This window comes from Bidens hawaiensis, unplaced genomic scaffold (assembly GCF_021521415.1).
Source record: "Bidens hawaiensis isolate Kalapana, Puna unplaced genomic scaffold, B.hawaiensis_p1.1 tig00004105_1, whole genome shotgun sequence".
Classification (NCBI taxonomy): domain Eukaryota; kingdom Viridiplantae; phylum Streptophyta; class Magnoliopsida; order Asterales; family Asteraceae; genus Bidens; species Bidens hawaiensis.
Window position 1 is genome coordinate 2040120 of NW_027491242.1, and position 16165 is coordinate 2056284.

At 36.7% G+C, this 16165-nt stretch overlaps 1 protein-coding gene and 1 pseudogene across 2 annotated transcripts; both read right to left on the bottom strand.

The window, feature by feature from the left end:
• Positions 1-260: 260 nt before the first annotated feature.
• LOC143625531 (flavin-containing monooxygenase FMO GS-OX5-like) lies at positions 261-3153 on the bottom strand. The gene is made up of 7 exons (XM_077095845.1): positions 1913-3153; positions 1667-1737; positions 1335-1484; positions 1121-1203; positions 759-891; positions 517-690; positions 261-441 (listed from the first exon to the last, which is right to left on the bottom strand). Exons 1-7 carry the CDS (start codon positions 2442-2444, stop codon positions 289-291), a joined length of 1296 nt encoding a protein of 431 aa, XP_076951960.1. The 5' UTR covers positions 2445-3153; the 3' UTR covers positions 261-288.
• Positions 3154-11223: 8070 nt separating this feature from the next.
• LOC143625529 (flavin-containing monooxygenase FMO GS-OX5-like) lies at positions 11224-15618 on the bottom strand (annotated as a pseudogene). The gene is made up of 7 exons (XR_013152287.1): positions 15072-15618; positions 14067-14137; positions 13749-13898; positions 11994-12075; positions 11735-11870; positions 11494-11664; positions 11224-11407 (listed from the first exon to the last, which is right to left on the bottom strand). The product of XR_013152287.1 is annotated as a flavin-containing monooxygenase FMO GS-OX5-like (transcript).
• Between the last annotated feature and the right edge of the window lie 547 nt (positions 15619-16165).

The following is a 16165-nucleotide window of genomic DNA, read 5'->3' on the forward strand; positions in this document are numbered from 1 at the left end:
ACTTATGCTTGAAACATAGAATCTGTGACCGAATACTTGCAGAAGCAGCAACGATGTACAAGGTGGTCTGTTTAAGGTGTCCTTCAACCTAGACGTGATTTATTCGGTAAATCAATTTTGTTTCAACGATTAAGCTTTCATATATTCGACATATTACACATGCAAGTGTAAACAATAACACGCTTTGAACACCAATATAAATCATCGAATGAAATAACATCTGTTGTGATAGATGGCAACACATATTGACCCAATACACTTATAAACAAAGATTCGACAAATCAAATCTCATGATTGTATCCCGTATTTTTGGGAGAATGCATTCATATACCCGTCAACGCCAGCATTTATTAAACAATAACTGAAGTATTCAAACATGTCTTTCGAATGCTTCTCGAGGACCATTCCGGTTTGACCAAACATCCAATCTATGTAGCTAATCTACCATACATCATAGAACACATGTTATAAATAACAACTGATTAAGAACGGTACGGAAATAGTTTTAATAATAACCTGAAATCCGATATAATGAGTGCGGTGTTCAGGAGCCCCTTTTTCGATCATTTCTTGATAATATTGTTGGACATCTAACAACATTTCATCTTCTGATGGCAACGATACCTTTTTCGATAAGGCTTGGGCTATCCATCTTGATTGACACTCGATTATAGTGAATGTAAAACTCAAAGTAAAAAATCGGTCGTGTTGAAGTTGGTTATATGAAATTCAGCGGAAAATGAAAATAATATTACCTCTTCTGGGATTCCTATGAAGGAGAGGTTTGGAGCAAGTTGCGGAAGGAAAACATGTTTGTACAGAGGTCCGATACGTTTGTCTTGGACACTTATAATACCGTTTGTTTCAAGAAACGGAAAATGCAATTTGTACCTTTAATGCAACACAAATATGTTTTAAGAGATAAGAGTATGATGCTACATTAAGTATATATTAAACTATGATACATAAGACGGGTATGTAACTACATAGTTATTCATTTTTCTATAAGTCCGTTGTATTTAACATGTAAAACATTGACATACAAATCGTTATACATTTTTTAGTATTCTAGCTAAATTGGTTGGGTCACATGCTATTACATGTTTTTGTGTATCCTTGCCCTGTACAATGGTGTATGATATCCGTCTTAACAGAGAATCCATCTTGAAATAACATCGTGTCATCACTTTCTATCTTTAGTATCTAAAAGTATCACGAAATCAATTTTAGTATTTTACTTTTACATTTTATATTTTCCAAATTAATACGCAACCATGCTACCATAACACAAATCATTAATAGGCAAATATATATTCTTGAATATATTATATTACCTTAGAGTGTTGCCACATATTCTCGAATTTATCTGATTTTCCAACCTTAAAACGTGGCGATCTTGACGACATGTGAACTTCTTTGGCTACCATTGCTATTTCTCGTGATATGTCTATTGCACTTGGTCCACTTCCAATAACAACTACAATCTAGTCATTTTAAACCTCGTATCAAGATATACATACAATTAGAAAAAAATATTATATATAGAAGTCCACCTAAAAAAGCATTTATTATATTTTTTTTATTATTTTTTTAACAACCAACACTTCTAAATCAATAAAACGGGCTATGCTCGGTTATTTTATAAGTAATCATACTAAGGACTAACCTGATCTCTAAATGGTTCAGGATCACGATAGTTGTGACTATGCATTTGCTCTTTTGACCACGTTTCGATACCTGCCTCAATTTTTACAAAGTATTATATGCGCAAGATAGTTAGATAAACAATGACAAAAGTTATAACTAAGTTTGGGGCAAACTGGACAGGTCAGACAGATTACGATAAAAAAACACTTACCTAAGTTTCGTTTTTTACAAAATAGGAGAGAAACAAAAATGCCAGTGTATTCACCTGGAATATCGGTTGCGAGTAGAAGCTGTGTGTTATGCCCATTGCAAACAACAACTGCATCAAACATCTCTACCAAACTCACCTCATTAGTCTTTGACTCAACCACAAACGAGTTAATGCCCAAGTCAACATCAATAACCTCAACTCGGGTCACCACAGTACTGAACCGAATCAACTCAGTGAGTTCAAACTGAGTTGCAAAATCTTCCAAGAACTTTAATACTTCTTCATGCCCGGGATTAATATTGTGATCATCGTATATTTTTTCTTTGAATTTGAAATCAGTGAAGCTCATAAGGTGACGTGGAAAATTTGTTCTAAGGGACTTGTACATCGATCCATGAACAACATCTCGAGTTGGGTCTGTTTCAAGTGGATCAGACTCAACTCGTGGGTCATAGGCCCATATTCCACCTAGCCGATGTGACTTTTCGAATATTACGACTTGATGGGATTCTCGTTGAAGCTCACGGGCCGCGGTTAGTCCGGCTACACCGGCACCAATGACAGCAACCTTTAGAGAAGTTGTCATGGCTGATGGCTTTGAGTATTTTTTGTTGTTGTATTTAAGGTTTAATTGGTCAACTATTGGATGTCTTTTTTTAAGGTTAATGTCAACAAAAGCTACATTAATAAATTTCCAACTACATGACAAGACATCATTTGAGTTTTTAATGGGTTTAAATTCTATTAATTATATCTAGTGGTTTACGTTTTTTAACATTAAGATTCCTTTAGTTCTATAAGACAAGATATAACTTTTACCATGTTCATTTAATTTGGACTTCTAATATTATTTTGATGTCCTCTTAAGAAATATAAGCTAAGCATAAAAAATTGGAACATATGTCTAATCTTGTCTTAAATACTTACCGGCACTATTAGCGATCGAAAGATTCTTTAGACAGATGGTCTCTCGAACCTTGATCCAACCACACCCTTGAACCTCAAGATATTCAATCTTTTAGTGTGAGTGAGCAACTACACAAACCATAAAAATCAAGTTCTAAATGTTTAAGCTCACGAAGCTCAATGTAAACATTCGTCGAACCATCACACTCAAGAAGCTCAATAACTACCGAAGTGGGTATGTATAATTATATCATGGTTTGGTTTGAATAAAAGGTGGTGTGTAGGATTTATGGGTGTATGTATATGTATAAATGTTTGAATTTGAGGGGGTAGAAACAGAAATTTGAGGGTGATTTTTATTTTTGACTTTTTATTAGTTATATTAATTTAACGGGGTATAAATGTAATTTATAGTTATATTTCTGTTTCGAAGCAATCATTACGTTGCATTTACATTTATATTATTTTAGTAATTATTTTGACGTAAGATTTTAAACTGACCTAATGTTTGTTGTCTTTGACTCTTTGCATATCCGATGCGGAGTCAGTGGATCACTTGTTTCCTGATCACTCAGATCAAGAAAAAGACGGATTACACACACGTATATGTAATGAAAAACTCCCGGCGTGGGCCGGTTTGCGTGTCCGGAACAACACATTTTGGAACAGTAAAAGCTAGTTATTTTAATTTCTGGTTTCGAATCCAAACGTGTTTTGACCAAACTGGCTTACTCGGTATAAAATGGTATATGATGAAGTGTTATTAATATTTTGTCCGAGATAAAGTCATAAAACACTTCAGATGTTTGGAACTTGTGACAAAAATTCATGTCCTTAACGTATAATTTGCTTAGACATACTCATTATTATTTTTATACAATATATTATATTATACTAATAATTTATAGTTATATATTGTTTTGGAGAGCAAACCTAATAAGCTCAGTCTTGATCTCTTTTATAAAATAAGTGTTTTAATTTGAAAACAATTATCAATTCATTAATAGCCCATGATAATTCTCCACTTGCAACCTCCATAAATGTCTAATTCACACTCAAGATTAAGGTTCTTTGTGTTTGCAAATTCTCAAAATATGTCGCATAGATCATGATTGGTTTTGTACCTTTTTTAATAATCAACACGCTTCCATTGTGAACGTTTTTCTTTGCAATTGCGGCTAGAGTTTTTTTTTTTATTTTAATAAGGTTAAAACCATTAAAACATGGGCTAATGCCTAAAGGGTAAGAGGCCTAACGGCTAAACTTTTGGTCATTATGGTAGTATGGTTTAAACTAATTTGGGCCTAAGTAACAACAGTTTTTATTTGGATATTGGTTATTATACAAGTTATATTGATAATCAGTGTGTATATTGAATTTATATTTATAAAATTCTTATTTGTGTTTACATATAGATCGCGGGGAGGGGGGGGGGGGATTTTTACGTAATTACAGAATGAGTTATGACTGTATATCATAAGTTCATAAGTAATAATAGTTTATAAGAATATTTTGGTCCATTTATTGATTAATATTATCAGTTGGCAAGCCGTATGACACGATGCGGACCAAGCCGTATGACACGATGCGGACCAAGCCGTATGACACGATGCGGACCCTAAATAGCAGGTAGATAGTTATATAAGGATTTATTATATCTCAACAATCTCCGTTTAAACTCGTTATGTTATTCAAATGAATGCTAATTGAAGTGGAGTTATGCGACTCATCGTCGACGTCTGTTTGAAAAACACAAAAACAAAATAGTTATAGATGATTTATATATACATTTAGTTGTTGGAAACCAACTTTTTCAAACTCAAAAAATGCAAGAATCCTTGCATAATAACTCTGAAATTTAGGGTTTTCTTCCTTTCTTCGTTCGATCGATCATCTTCTAATTAGTTCCGAAATTAGCCACACAATGTCGCTACAGCCACAAGCAACATCAACTAAAAAATCCATCACCTATGTTCCGGTTGACATTGTGGAGAAGATCTTGATTCGTGCGAGAGTAAAATCTATGCCAAGCAGTCGTATTGTGTGCAAGTTGCGACATAAAACTCTCTCCGACTGGAATTTTTTGCAGAATTATAGATCAGAATCTGAAGCGGAAGGAAATTTTTGCAGAATTATAGATCAGAATCTGAAGCGGAAGGTTTTATCACCCTTCGTAATGTTGTTGATGATGGTGGATGTGAGGGTTCACTAACTTGATCTATGTATGATAATATAGAGAAGGAGGCTAAGATTCTTAACTTTGGTTTTATTACACAATTGAAAGATGTGAAAACTAAACTTGAAACTGATGTAAAAGGTATTCTCTTACTCAACGATGGTTTGAGTAAGAAGATGTTGCTTAACCCAATGACCAATCAGCTCTTAACTTTGCACTCTTTCAGTTCTAAAACTATTGTCTGTCCTTATCATTCTTCACTTGGTTTTGACGCATCCTCTGTTACCAACATCTATTAGGTCGTGGAGATATACACGGTTGTTGATCCCCCCCTCATGTGTGTTTTTGTCTACACTTTGGGATCAGGAACCGGGGAGTTGAGATGACTCCGTCATTTGTTCCATTGCCAAGTCTCGTATAGTAACAACGTAACCCTAGGCGATCATATCTTTTGAGATGTTTACGACGTTAAATGTATTCTCAGGTTCAATGTTGATTCAGAAGAGTTTAGTTATATCTACTCCCCTATGGGATATCGTGGCTATTATTCAAAGATCTGCCAAAAGCCTATTATAATGATCCCACCATATAGATCTTGTTTTTTTCCATATGAGTGGATTGAGAGTCACTTACCGTGAAGATTACACTTGAGGGTTTTCCATATTTCTTTTTTCGCTTCTTTTGATTAGTGTTAGACATCACCTCGTTTTCACAAAAATTGCTCATATTAAGAGTCATTTGCTCTAGTATTGTCCTCCACTTTACAACTTAATCTGTCAAGAAACAAATCTAATGTCAAATAGCAATCTATAACAAATTTAATAGATAACATAACTAACAATCTAATGTATACCAATACCATAACAAACAAAGTAACAATTAATAATCTAACAAAGTAACACTCTACAATACTTTTGTCGTAGCAACAAAGTAAGGGGCTGTTTGTTACATCTAACTCATTCAGACTTCAGACTGTTTCGTTCCAAATAGAAAAACATTTGAATAGTTAAAATTATGTCTGAATCATTCAGACTTACTGTTGTTGCTGAATCGGACATGCTCATTCAGATATGACTCATTCAGAACTGAATGAACCAAACAGCCCCTAACACTCTACAAAATAGATGATGAATATGTGGTGTAAGTGCAACTAAACATAGATAACTTAATGGTTTTTAAAAGGATAACTGCAATTAAACCGCACGAGTTAATAGATATGTGATTTTTTTAAAAGGATAACTTCTAAACGTCAGGAGCGCAGGTCCGGGTACTAGAAAGTCTTTGCAATGTCAGAGTATTCAACAAGCACTAGCAAGTTGGGGTGCTAAGGATGGTTTTGATGCGCTTATTTTATCCCTTTTTGCCACACCTATAGGGGTGAACTCGAGTCATTGGGAGCCTCTCGCTAAGCACGATAATGTTGCGGTATGCGCCAATGTGAAACAATGTTTACGAAAAGTGGCGGACGGGCATTTTACTGCCGCCATTAAAGTATTATGCTATTCAGGGGTTGCACCTTTCGGCAATGACACTTTGAAAGCGTTAGTGGCTAAGCATCCCAATTTGCCCCCGCCGGTTATGCCTGCTTCATTGCTTTCTGAGCCTCCTCTTGTTTTTGATGAGGATTGTGTGCTTGGATGCATTAAATCCTTCCCTAAACGGACGTCATGCAGACGAGATGGATTGAGGGCACAACATATTTTGGATGCATTTTGTGGAGAGGGGTCGCCGATCGCTGTTGGGTTACTAAGGGCTACTACTGCGATGGTTAATTTATGTTTGGGGGGGAGATGCCCAAAGGTTTTGGCAGAGTTCATTGCGTCGGCTCCTCTCACACCGTTGCTCAAACCGGACAATGGGATTAGACCCATTGCCGTAGGTGCCATTTGGTGAAGATTGATCTCTAAGGTGGCTATGAGGGGTGTTGGGAAAGACATTACTAAATACCTGTGCGACTTTCAGTTTGGGGTGAGAGTCCCTAGTGGTGCAGAGGCCGTTCTTCATAGCGCGAACAGGTTTTTAAGTAAGTTCCATTCTGATGGGTCATTGGCTATGCTTACTATTGATTTTTGTAATGCCTTCAACTTGATGGATATGACTGCCCTTCTGAATGAGGTTCGGGCCCGATGTCCATCTATTTCCTTATGGGTGAACTTTTTATATGGGCAACCGGCCAGGATATATGTGGGGGATGACCACATTTGGTCCACCACTGGGGTTCAGCAGGGGGACCCTTTGGGATCTCTTCTTTTCGCCTTAGTTTTGCACCCACTTATTCATCTAGTCCAGAGTTCCTGTAAGCTTTTCTTTCATGCTTGGTACCTAGATGATGGTACAATTATTGGGGACTCTAAAGAGGTTACCAAAGCTTTAGATATTATCAAGTCGGAGGGTCCCCGCCTGGGCCTTGAACTTAATATTAAGAAAACCGTATTTTGGCCGTCGTGCAATGGAGTTAAGGTGCATGAGGGGGTGTTTCCCTGTGAGATTGAAAGACCGGTGCTAGGTGTGAAACTCCTCGGGGGAGCCATTAGCCGGGATGCCGGGTTCATCAGTGAACTTGCTATGAAAAGGGATTCATGAGCTGTGGAGTTGATGAGCTATCTCCCGCATTTGCGGGACCCTCAATGCGAGCTCCTTTTGCTCCGCTCATGTATGGGAGTTGGAAAGTTGTTGTTTGGTCTCAGAATATGCCAACCTGTGTATGTAGGAGAAGCAGTTTCTGTGTTTGACAATGGCCTTTGGGGGGCGATTTAGAACATCGTGGTTTGTGGTGGTCCCTTCTTTGGAGATTTTCAATGGAGGTTGGCATCACTTCCGACTCGTTTTGGAGGTTTGGGTTTATGTTCAGCTTCAGACGTTTCTACTTATGCGTTTGTGGCCTCGAGGGCGCAATCTTGGGAATTACAAGACCACATTCTTCGAGGTTGTGGTAATGATGGGTTTGACTCCGATTATGGGAGTGCGATAGATCGCACTTCCCGATTTTGACATTAGCGGTTTCTCTAATAAAGACACCGTCCCTCCTAAAGCCTAACATGCTTTGGCGAGTGCCCTTTATAGTGGAATCATCAAGAGTTTGGAAATGAAGTTTGATTTATCCCCTCGTCAGAAAGCGGTGTTTGAGTGTCTTCGGGCTCCTCGGGCTCAAGATTTCTTAAGTGTTCTGCCTATTGAAGGATTGGGCCAACATATGTCGGCTTTGGAGTACCGGGCCATCCTGAAGTATCGGTTAATGATCCCTTTGTTTCCGGTAGATGAGCCGTGCCCGGTTTGCCGTAAGGTTTGTTTGGATTCTTTTGGCGAGCATGCGGTTCACTGCAAAGAGTTGCCTGGGTTAAGTACAGGCATGATTTGGTGAGGGATGTTCTATGCGATGTTCTTAAACGAGCCGGAATTTCGGCTAAAAAGGAAGCCCCCGTAAACTTTCTTACGGATCCTCAAGAAGGAAGATCTACATTACGACCGGCCGATATACTTGTTTTTGGGTGGGTAGGGGGAAAACACGCTTGTGTCGACCTCACAGGAGTGTCCCCTCTTGTTGGGATTAGGGACACTGGATTTGTAGCAGGCCAGGCAGCATTGAAGGCGGCATCGAGCAAGGTTGCTAAACACGAGAGAGCTTGTTTGGAGAATCAACACGTGTTTCATTTGACACTTTTGGTTTCTTAGCTCCGGATGCCGTGGACCTTTTGAATAGGGTTCAGAAAGTTGTGTATAGTAACGTATCAGCCCATAAGAATCAAAACTTTGTTTTTAGTCGGATTGGGTTTGCTATCCAAAAGGGGGTTGCGGCGCAGCTTGTTGCCCGCTTATCTGCCACTTCATTGTAAATCGTTTGGACGTTTCTATGAAATATAAAAGTTGCAAGTAATTTAAAAAAAACAAAATAGATAATAAAACCAACAAGACCTATTTTTTGTTAAGAAATAAAACTGGAAATCTAAGTAACAAATCTTTGAAATGAGGCTTAAAATTAACAATCTAACAATAATTAAGTAACTAATAATAATTAAACAAACAGTAATTGACAATCTTTGAAACAAATCTGAAAATCTACTAACCTTATAGAGAGATGATAACCGGCAAGTAACGGAGGAAGAGAGTGGAGTGGAGTCAGACGTCGGTGGTCGACGACGGTGGAGGGAGAGAGTGGAGGCTATGGATATGAAATATGTTAGGGTTTCATATCATATCACATACTGATTGATGCTATTGGTTATATATTAAAAAAGTATGTACAAGGGGTGTTTGGCTTAGCTTCTTTAACACAACTTAAAGGGTGTTTATCTTTTATTTTAAGCTTATGCTTATATTTTAAAGTAGTTTATAGTTTATTTTTTTATTATTTGATAAGCTTTTTTTTAAGTGTTTGAATTAGCTTATATTCTACAAGTTGATTATACGTCTTAATAAGTTTTTAAATCCACCATTCTATGATTTGTTACCGTAATAAGTTGCTTCAGTATTATTAATCCACTATCATTTGAGGGCATATGAGTAACTTACCCCCTTAAACAAATATTTTTTTCAAATAAGCTAAAAAACCATCTTCAAGTAAGCTTCTTCAAATTAGCTTATGTAAGCTTACAAGCATAAACTAAAAAAGCTAAACCAAACACTAATTTAAACTTATTTTGTAAAAAAAAAGCTATAAGCTTTGCTAAAAAAGCTAGGCCAAACACCCCTTTATAGTTTTTTTTTTTTTTTTACAAAATAAGTTTAACTTGGTGTTTGGTTTAGCTTTTTAAGCTTATGCTTATTAGCTTATATAGGCTAATTTGAAGAAGCTTGTTTGAAGATAGTTTTTTAACTTATTTGTGTAAGTGTATAAGCATAAGCCAAAATATAAAAGCTAGGCCAAACCCCCCATAGTTTCGGATATCTGAACTATTCGAAAAATCGATATCCGAATCCGAAAACTTGGATATTCGAATTTTCGGATTCGGTTTCGGATTTGGATTTTTCTGAACACCCCTAGATATGAACATAGGTTGGTAGTGTTTGAGGGTCAACTTTGTCTTACACTGATGTCTCACACAAGATACTATAGGGGTGTGCTAAAAAACCAAAGGTGGTCGGTATATGGGCCTTACAAGTATACACAAGGTGTCTACCCTCTATTGACCAATGTTCGAGGCTTAAAGAATGGTGGGTGGCTTATAGTTAGCGACAGACGGTTGGTGGTATGATCAAGGGGTTGTGCATCAAAGAGAATTCATGGATAAGGACACCTCGCTCTTTGTATTCAAATACTTATTATGAAAACTTTTTCTTCATATGAACCAATAAACCTTATATTTCATATAAAATGTCATCTTTTCATTCTTTTGATAAACATCTTTTTGATCGTTCAGCATTTAACGGTGATCTCACAGTGATCACAACCACTTCAAGACACGGAATCAAAAAACTCGAATCCACCTGAATAAAAACCATGAATATAAAATCAAGATACTTTAATATAGTATGATACAAAATAACAAGATAATCATATGTAACAAGACTTACACTCTTCAGACTGTTTTTATGGCATAGAGCTGCAAACATTACACCATGGATGTCATAAGGTTTGAGCTTGGGATGACCCGAGAATGGAAGAAGAGCTTCAAAATCTCCGGTAAATTCGATTTTCATATAAAGATGCTTAACTTTACTTGCAAATTGAAGCATTTTGCTTATTGCATCCCAAAACCATTGCATGCCTCTAATGGATATAGATTTAATCACCATGAGCTTACCAAAGGGTGTTTTGGATGTGTTCTTGTGAAAGGCTTATGGCATCTTGAAACTCAAAATAATATACTTTATTAATGGAGTGTTTGGATGTGACTCGTTTAAGCGCACATCAGAACGCCCCCAAGACGCTATAGGGGAGGGTCTTGTGCAAAAGACAGTTTTCTGCGAGAAAAGAAATAACAAAACAAAGTTTTTGTTATTTCAATTTCGAAAATTAAAGTTTAAAATTACAAGAAAATGGTTGTAATGCAATGTTTATACATTTTCTTTAATATTCTAAAAAGATATATAATCAAAATTCGTATATTTGATAACCTACACAAATACTGGTAAACATTTAAAAGGGAAAAACACATATCACATATGAACAAATTACTGTATTGGTTTTTTTATGTCCATAGCACAGACATTTGAATGTAAGAAGTAAAATAACTTTAAAAACATGAACAACTGATTGGACAAACTAACCGATTTAGGTTTTATTTTTTGTTCTTACAATAATTTTGTCTTTTGTAATGAACCTGTTTAGCCCGATACACAACATACAATATAACCAAATATTCAACAAGCAAATCTTTTAATCATATCCCGTATTTTTTGGAGAACGCATCCATATACCCATCTAAGCCTGCACTTACTAAACAGTAATGGAAGTATTCAAACATGTCTTTCAAATGCTTCTCAAGGACCATTCCAGTTTGACCGAACGTCCAATCTATGTAGGTAGTCTACAAAACATTAGAGAAGACCATGTGTTATAAAAAACAGTTGATAATAATAATAAAACAATACACAATATATTTAATAAAAAAACCTGAAATCCCATAGAATGAATGCGGCATTCAGGAACCCCTTTTTCTTTCGGTTCTTGGTAATATTGTTCGACATCAAACAACATTTCATCTTTTGATGGCAACAAAACCTTTCGTGACAATGTTTGTGCTATCCATCTTGATTGACACTCAATTGTAATGAATGTAAAGCTCTCCATATAACAGGAAAACAGACGAGTTAATATATTAATTTCTCTGAAGACGACGATGATATAAAGTTACCTCTGATAGAATTCCTATGAAGGAGAGGTTTGGAGCAAGTTGCGGAGGGAAAACATGTTTGTAGAGAGGTCCGATATGTTTGTCTTGGATACTTACAATGCCATTTGTTTTAAGAAATGGAACATGTAATTTGTACCTAAAACGCAACACACTTGTGATATGTAACAGGTAAAACTTATAAATATTATACATTTCTCATATATTTTTAGCTACAATTACATGTTTTTGGATATTGGATATTATATTATCTTGGACTTACCCAGTGCAATGGAATATGATATCTGCCTCAACAGAGAACCCATCTTGACTATCACCATGCCGTCACTTTTTGTTTTTAGTATCTAAAAGCCTCACCAAATTAGATTTAGTATATTCTTTTACATTTTATATTGCATGGTCCTACAGTATACGTGCTTCGCCTCATTTTTACTTTTTTTTAACACCTAAATTTTATATTTACCTTACTTTTGCAATGATTTTAACCTACAACCTCACATTTGTGACCACATTTCACTTTTGAGCCATTTTGTAAGCATTAGTTTTTAAATAAATTTAGACCCAATTACAAATTTTGTCCTTTAAAAAAAGCCAAATTACAGTTCGTGTCCTTTCCTTGCAGGCGGTGTCCTTTAAACATTTTTTTCCTACACGTTACGTCCTTTACGCTAACTGGGTTAGAAAAACTCAGTTAAATACCCTCACGTGAGACGCATGTGAGGGCATTTTTGTCTTTTCGTATGTACCTGCAAATTTATAACACCTTCCCCCTCCTTTTTCTCTTCTTTCTCTCTCTATGCCACCACCATCACCATATCACAACCACTCCGGCCACCATACCCCCACCCACCCCGTTGCAGATTCCATTCCATTCCCACCGCCGCCGTCAACCACCCATCTACAACCACCACCACCACCACCACCTGGTCAACTCTCCATTAAACCTCCTGGTCGAAACCCGGCCACCACCACCACCGGATCCGGCCACCTCCAACCCATCCACAACCACCGGATCCGGCCACCTCCAACCCATCCACCACCACCGGATCTGGCCAACTCCAACCCATTTCGCCTCTACCTCCACTACCACCAAATCATTAACCCTAGAAACCCTATATCTCAAACCCACCAAATCACCCAGTTTCTCTAACTCCGACGACAATCCAACACTGACCCACGAAACCCACACCCCCAGTTCCCACCACCACCTCCGCCGCCACCGTAAACCCACCGGATACCCTGTTGGATATCCATGAGCAGATCCGCCGCCGTAAACCCACCGTAAACCCGCCGCACCATCTTCTTATACAGAGACAGGTTCCTCTACAGCAAGTTAAGCCTGGACTCCCCTGTGATCTGTCGGGCCTCAGCAGTGACAATGACAAGATCAGATCTGACGATGTTGGAGTAGTCAACGAAGGCGGTGATGTTGGTACGAGGAAGGAAAGCGGCGACGTGTTGGAGGTCAAGCATCTCACCTCGGAGCTTGTCTGCGTTGACGTTAACGAGTGCGATCTGGTCGGTGATGTTGGGTTAGGATAGTCTGTGCTACAAGGGAGAAGAGTAGAGAGAGAGAGAAAGAAGACGAGAAGAGAGAGAGAGTATATATCTAATAATTACTATTTATTTTTTACAATAATATATTTGAACCACTTCGTTGAAAAGACCAATATACCCTCACATGCGTCTCACGTGAGGGTATTTAACTGAGTTTTTCTAACCCAGTTAGCGTAAAGGACGTAACGTGTAGGAAAAAATGTTTAAAGGACACCGCCTGCAAGGAAACTAAAAAAAGGACACGAACCTTAATTTGGCTTTTTTTAAAGGACAAAATTTGTAATTCTGTCATAAATTTATATAAAAATATATATAACTTTTTAACAATTATAGGTCCGGCAGAGCAGACCTTGGCTAGTTGCCTACCCCCACCCCCCACCCCCACCCACACACACACACACACACCAAAATCACGTGTTTATATAGTTGTAAATCGAATTTGGTATATACATTATATTACCTTAAAGTGTTGCCACATATTCTGGAATTTCTCTGATTTCCCGACCTTAACACGTGGAGATCTTGACGACAAGTGAACTTCTTTGGCCACCGCTGCTATTTCACGTGAGATATCTATTGCACTTGGTCCGCTTCCGATCACAACTACAATCTAATCATTTTAAACCTCATACAGTCATACCAACTACCAAGTAATACATATAAATAGACAAGAGTATCAAATATAGTATTCCAGTCAGAAAGCACTTATTAAGTTATCATAACTTAATGAAACCGTATAAATAGCAATTTTCAAAACGCAATTAGACTTATCACTAACCTGATCTCGAAATGGTTCAGAATCACGATAGTTATGACTATGCATTTGCTTTTTAGACCATGTTTCGATACCTGAAAATATCATATATACCCAATCAAAACCAAATCTAAAACTATCATAATTATATACCTAGTTTTAATGATTTTTTACCTAATGACCATTCTACCCTTACCATTATATGATATGTTCAATTAAATAGCTTTTTCTTATATATATTACATCATAAACAAAATTGAAGGTTTTATGTGGGAGTTCATTGGTTTAGTTGAGTATTAATTGTGGTTTACATCATATGAATGTTTATAGATTTCTTGGACTATATACAAGTCACGCGTACAAATGAAATTAACGTGTTAATTGTGAAAATTTTATTGCGATCATTCTGGCACTTTGTGCTTGTGTTTGCCAGGTTCTTACATGTTATTCACCCGTCCCCCACAAGAAACAACATTTCTCGTCAAAACGTGATTTATCTTTTGGGTGGTTATGCATGATGTTTGGGATTACCAATGTTTTTTTATTTTAAAAATACTACATGTTCGTTTATGCTCATTTGTGTTCGTTTATGTTCGCTTAAAAGGTTAACTAACGAACACGAACAAGTTCATTTCCTTTACAAACGAATACGGACACAGAGTTTTGTCTGGTTATGTGTTCGTGAACCGTATGTTTGTCCGATAAAGGTTTAACAAATGAACACGAGCGAGGCTGTGTTCCGGTCAGTTTGGTCCATTTGCAGCACTAGATGTATGCTTGCTATAAAGAAAGAAAGTTATATATATATATATATATATTGAGAAAATTAATGTTTATGGGTTAAAAAATAAAATAAAATTTAAGGTTAATATGGGTAACTAAAAATATTTGAAGTTAAAAATTGGCATATATGAAATTTTATTGTTTAGAAAAATAAGAATAAAATGGTCATTTATTAATATACGATATTTTCATTTTTGCACATATGATATTTTCAATATTTGCAAGAAGATATACGAAACCATTCACCTGGAATGTCGGTTGCGAGTAGAGGTTGTGTGTTATGACCATTGCAAACAACAACTGCATCGAACACCTCTATCGAACTCACCTCGTTGGTCTTCCACTCAACCACAAACGAGTTGATACCTGAGTCAGCATCAACGACCTCCACTCGGGTCACCACAGTATTGAACCGAATCAACTCAGTGAGTTCAAACCGAGTTGCAAAATCTTCCAAGAACTTTAAAACTTCTTCGTGCCCAGGATTAATACTGTGATCATCATATATTTTTTCTTCAAATTTGAAATCAGTGAAGCTCATAAGTTGACGTGGCGAATTTGTTCTCAATGACTTGTAGAGTGATCCATGAACAACATCTCGAGTTGGATCCGTTCCCAATGGATCAGATTCAACTCGTGGGTCATAGACCCACGTTCCACCTAGTCGGTGTGACTTTTCAAACACAACGACTTGGTGGGATTCTCGTTGAAGCTCACGGGCTGCAGTTAGCCCAGCGACACCGGCTCCAATGACAGCAACCTTTAAAGAAGCTGTCATGGCTGATAGCTTTGTGTGTTTTTCTAAAAAGTTATACTGTCTACAAAAGCTACATTAATAAAGTTCCAACTCCATGACATCATTGGAATATTTAATAAATATAAATTTTATTAATTATAACCCGTGGTTTGATTATTCTATATAAAGATTTCTTTAATTTCTTTAAGTATAACCCGTGGTTTGATTATTCTATATAAATTTTATTAACACTATTAAGATATTACTGAGAAGTCATATAGGCCGTGTGGTTTTATAGGCGTCAGTTATTGTCATTGTCACTGACACAATCATGCGGGACATATAAAACCACACGTACGAAAATTTTCCATTAATTTTTTTTTTTTTTGATCAGTTTGAAGACATTAATTGATTTTAAGTAAGAAAATACAGACAAAGATTTAGTCATGGGTAGATCGAGCTCGACCCATTAAGTCACGAGTCTGAACATGTTTCCATACGCAGTATAATAAACAAATTCTTGATCATTATAAAGAAATTAATTAACTTTTAACGAAAAGAGTATCGACAAAGATTTGTTCATCCAAAGTTACGGTCTGGACAT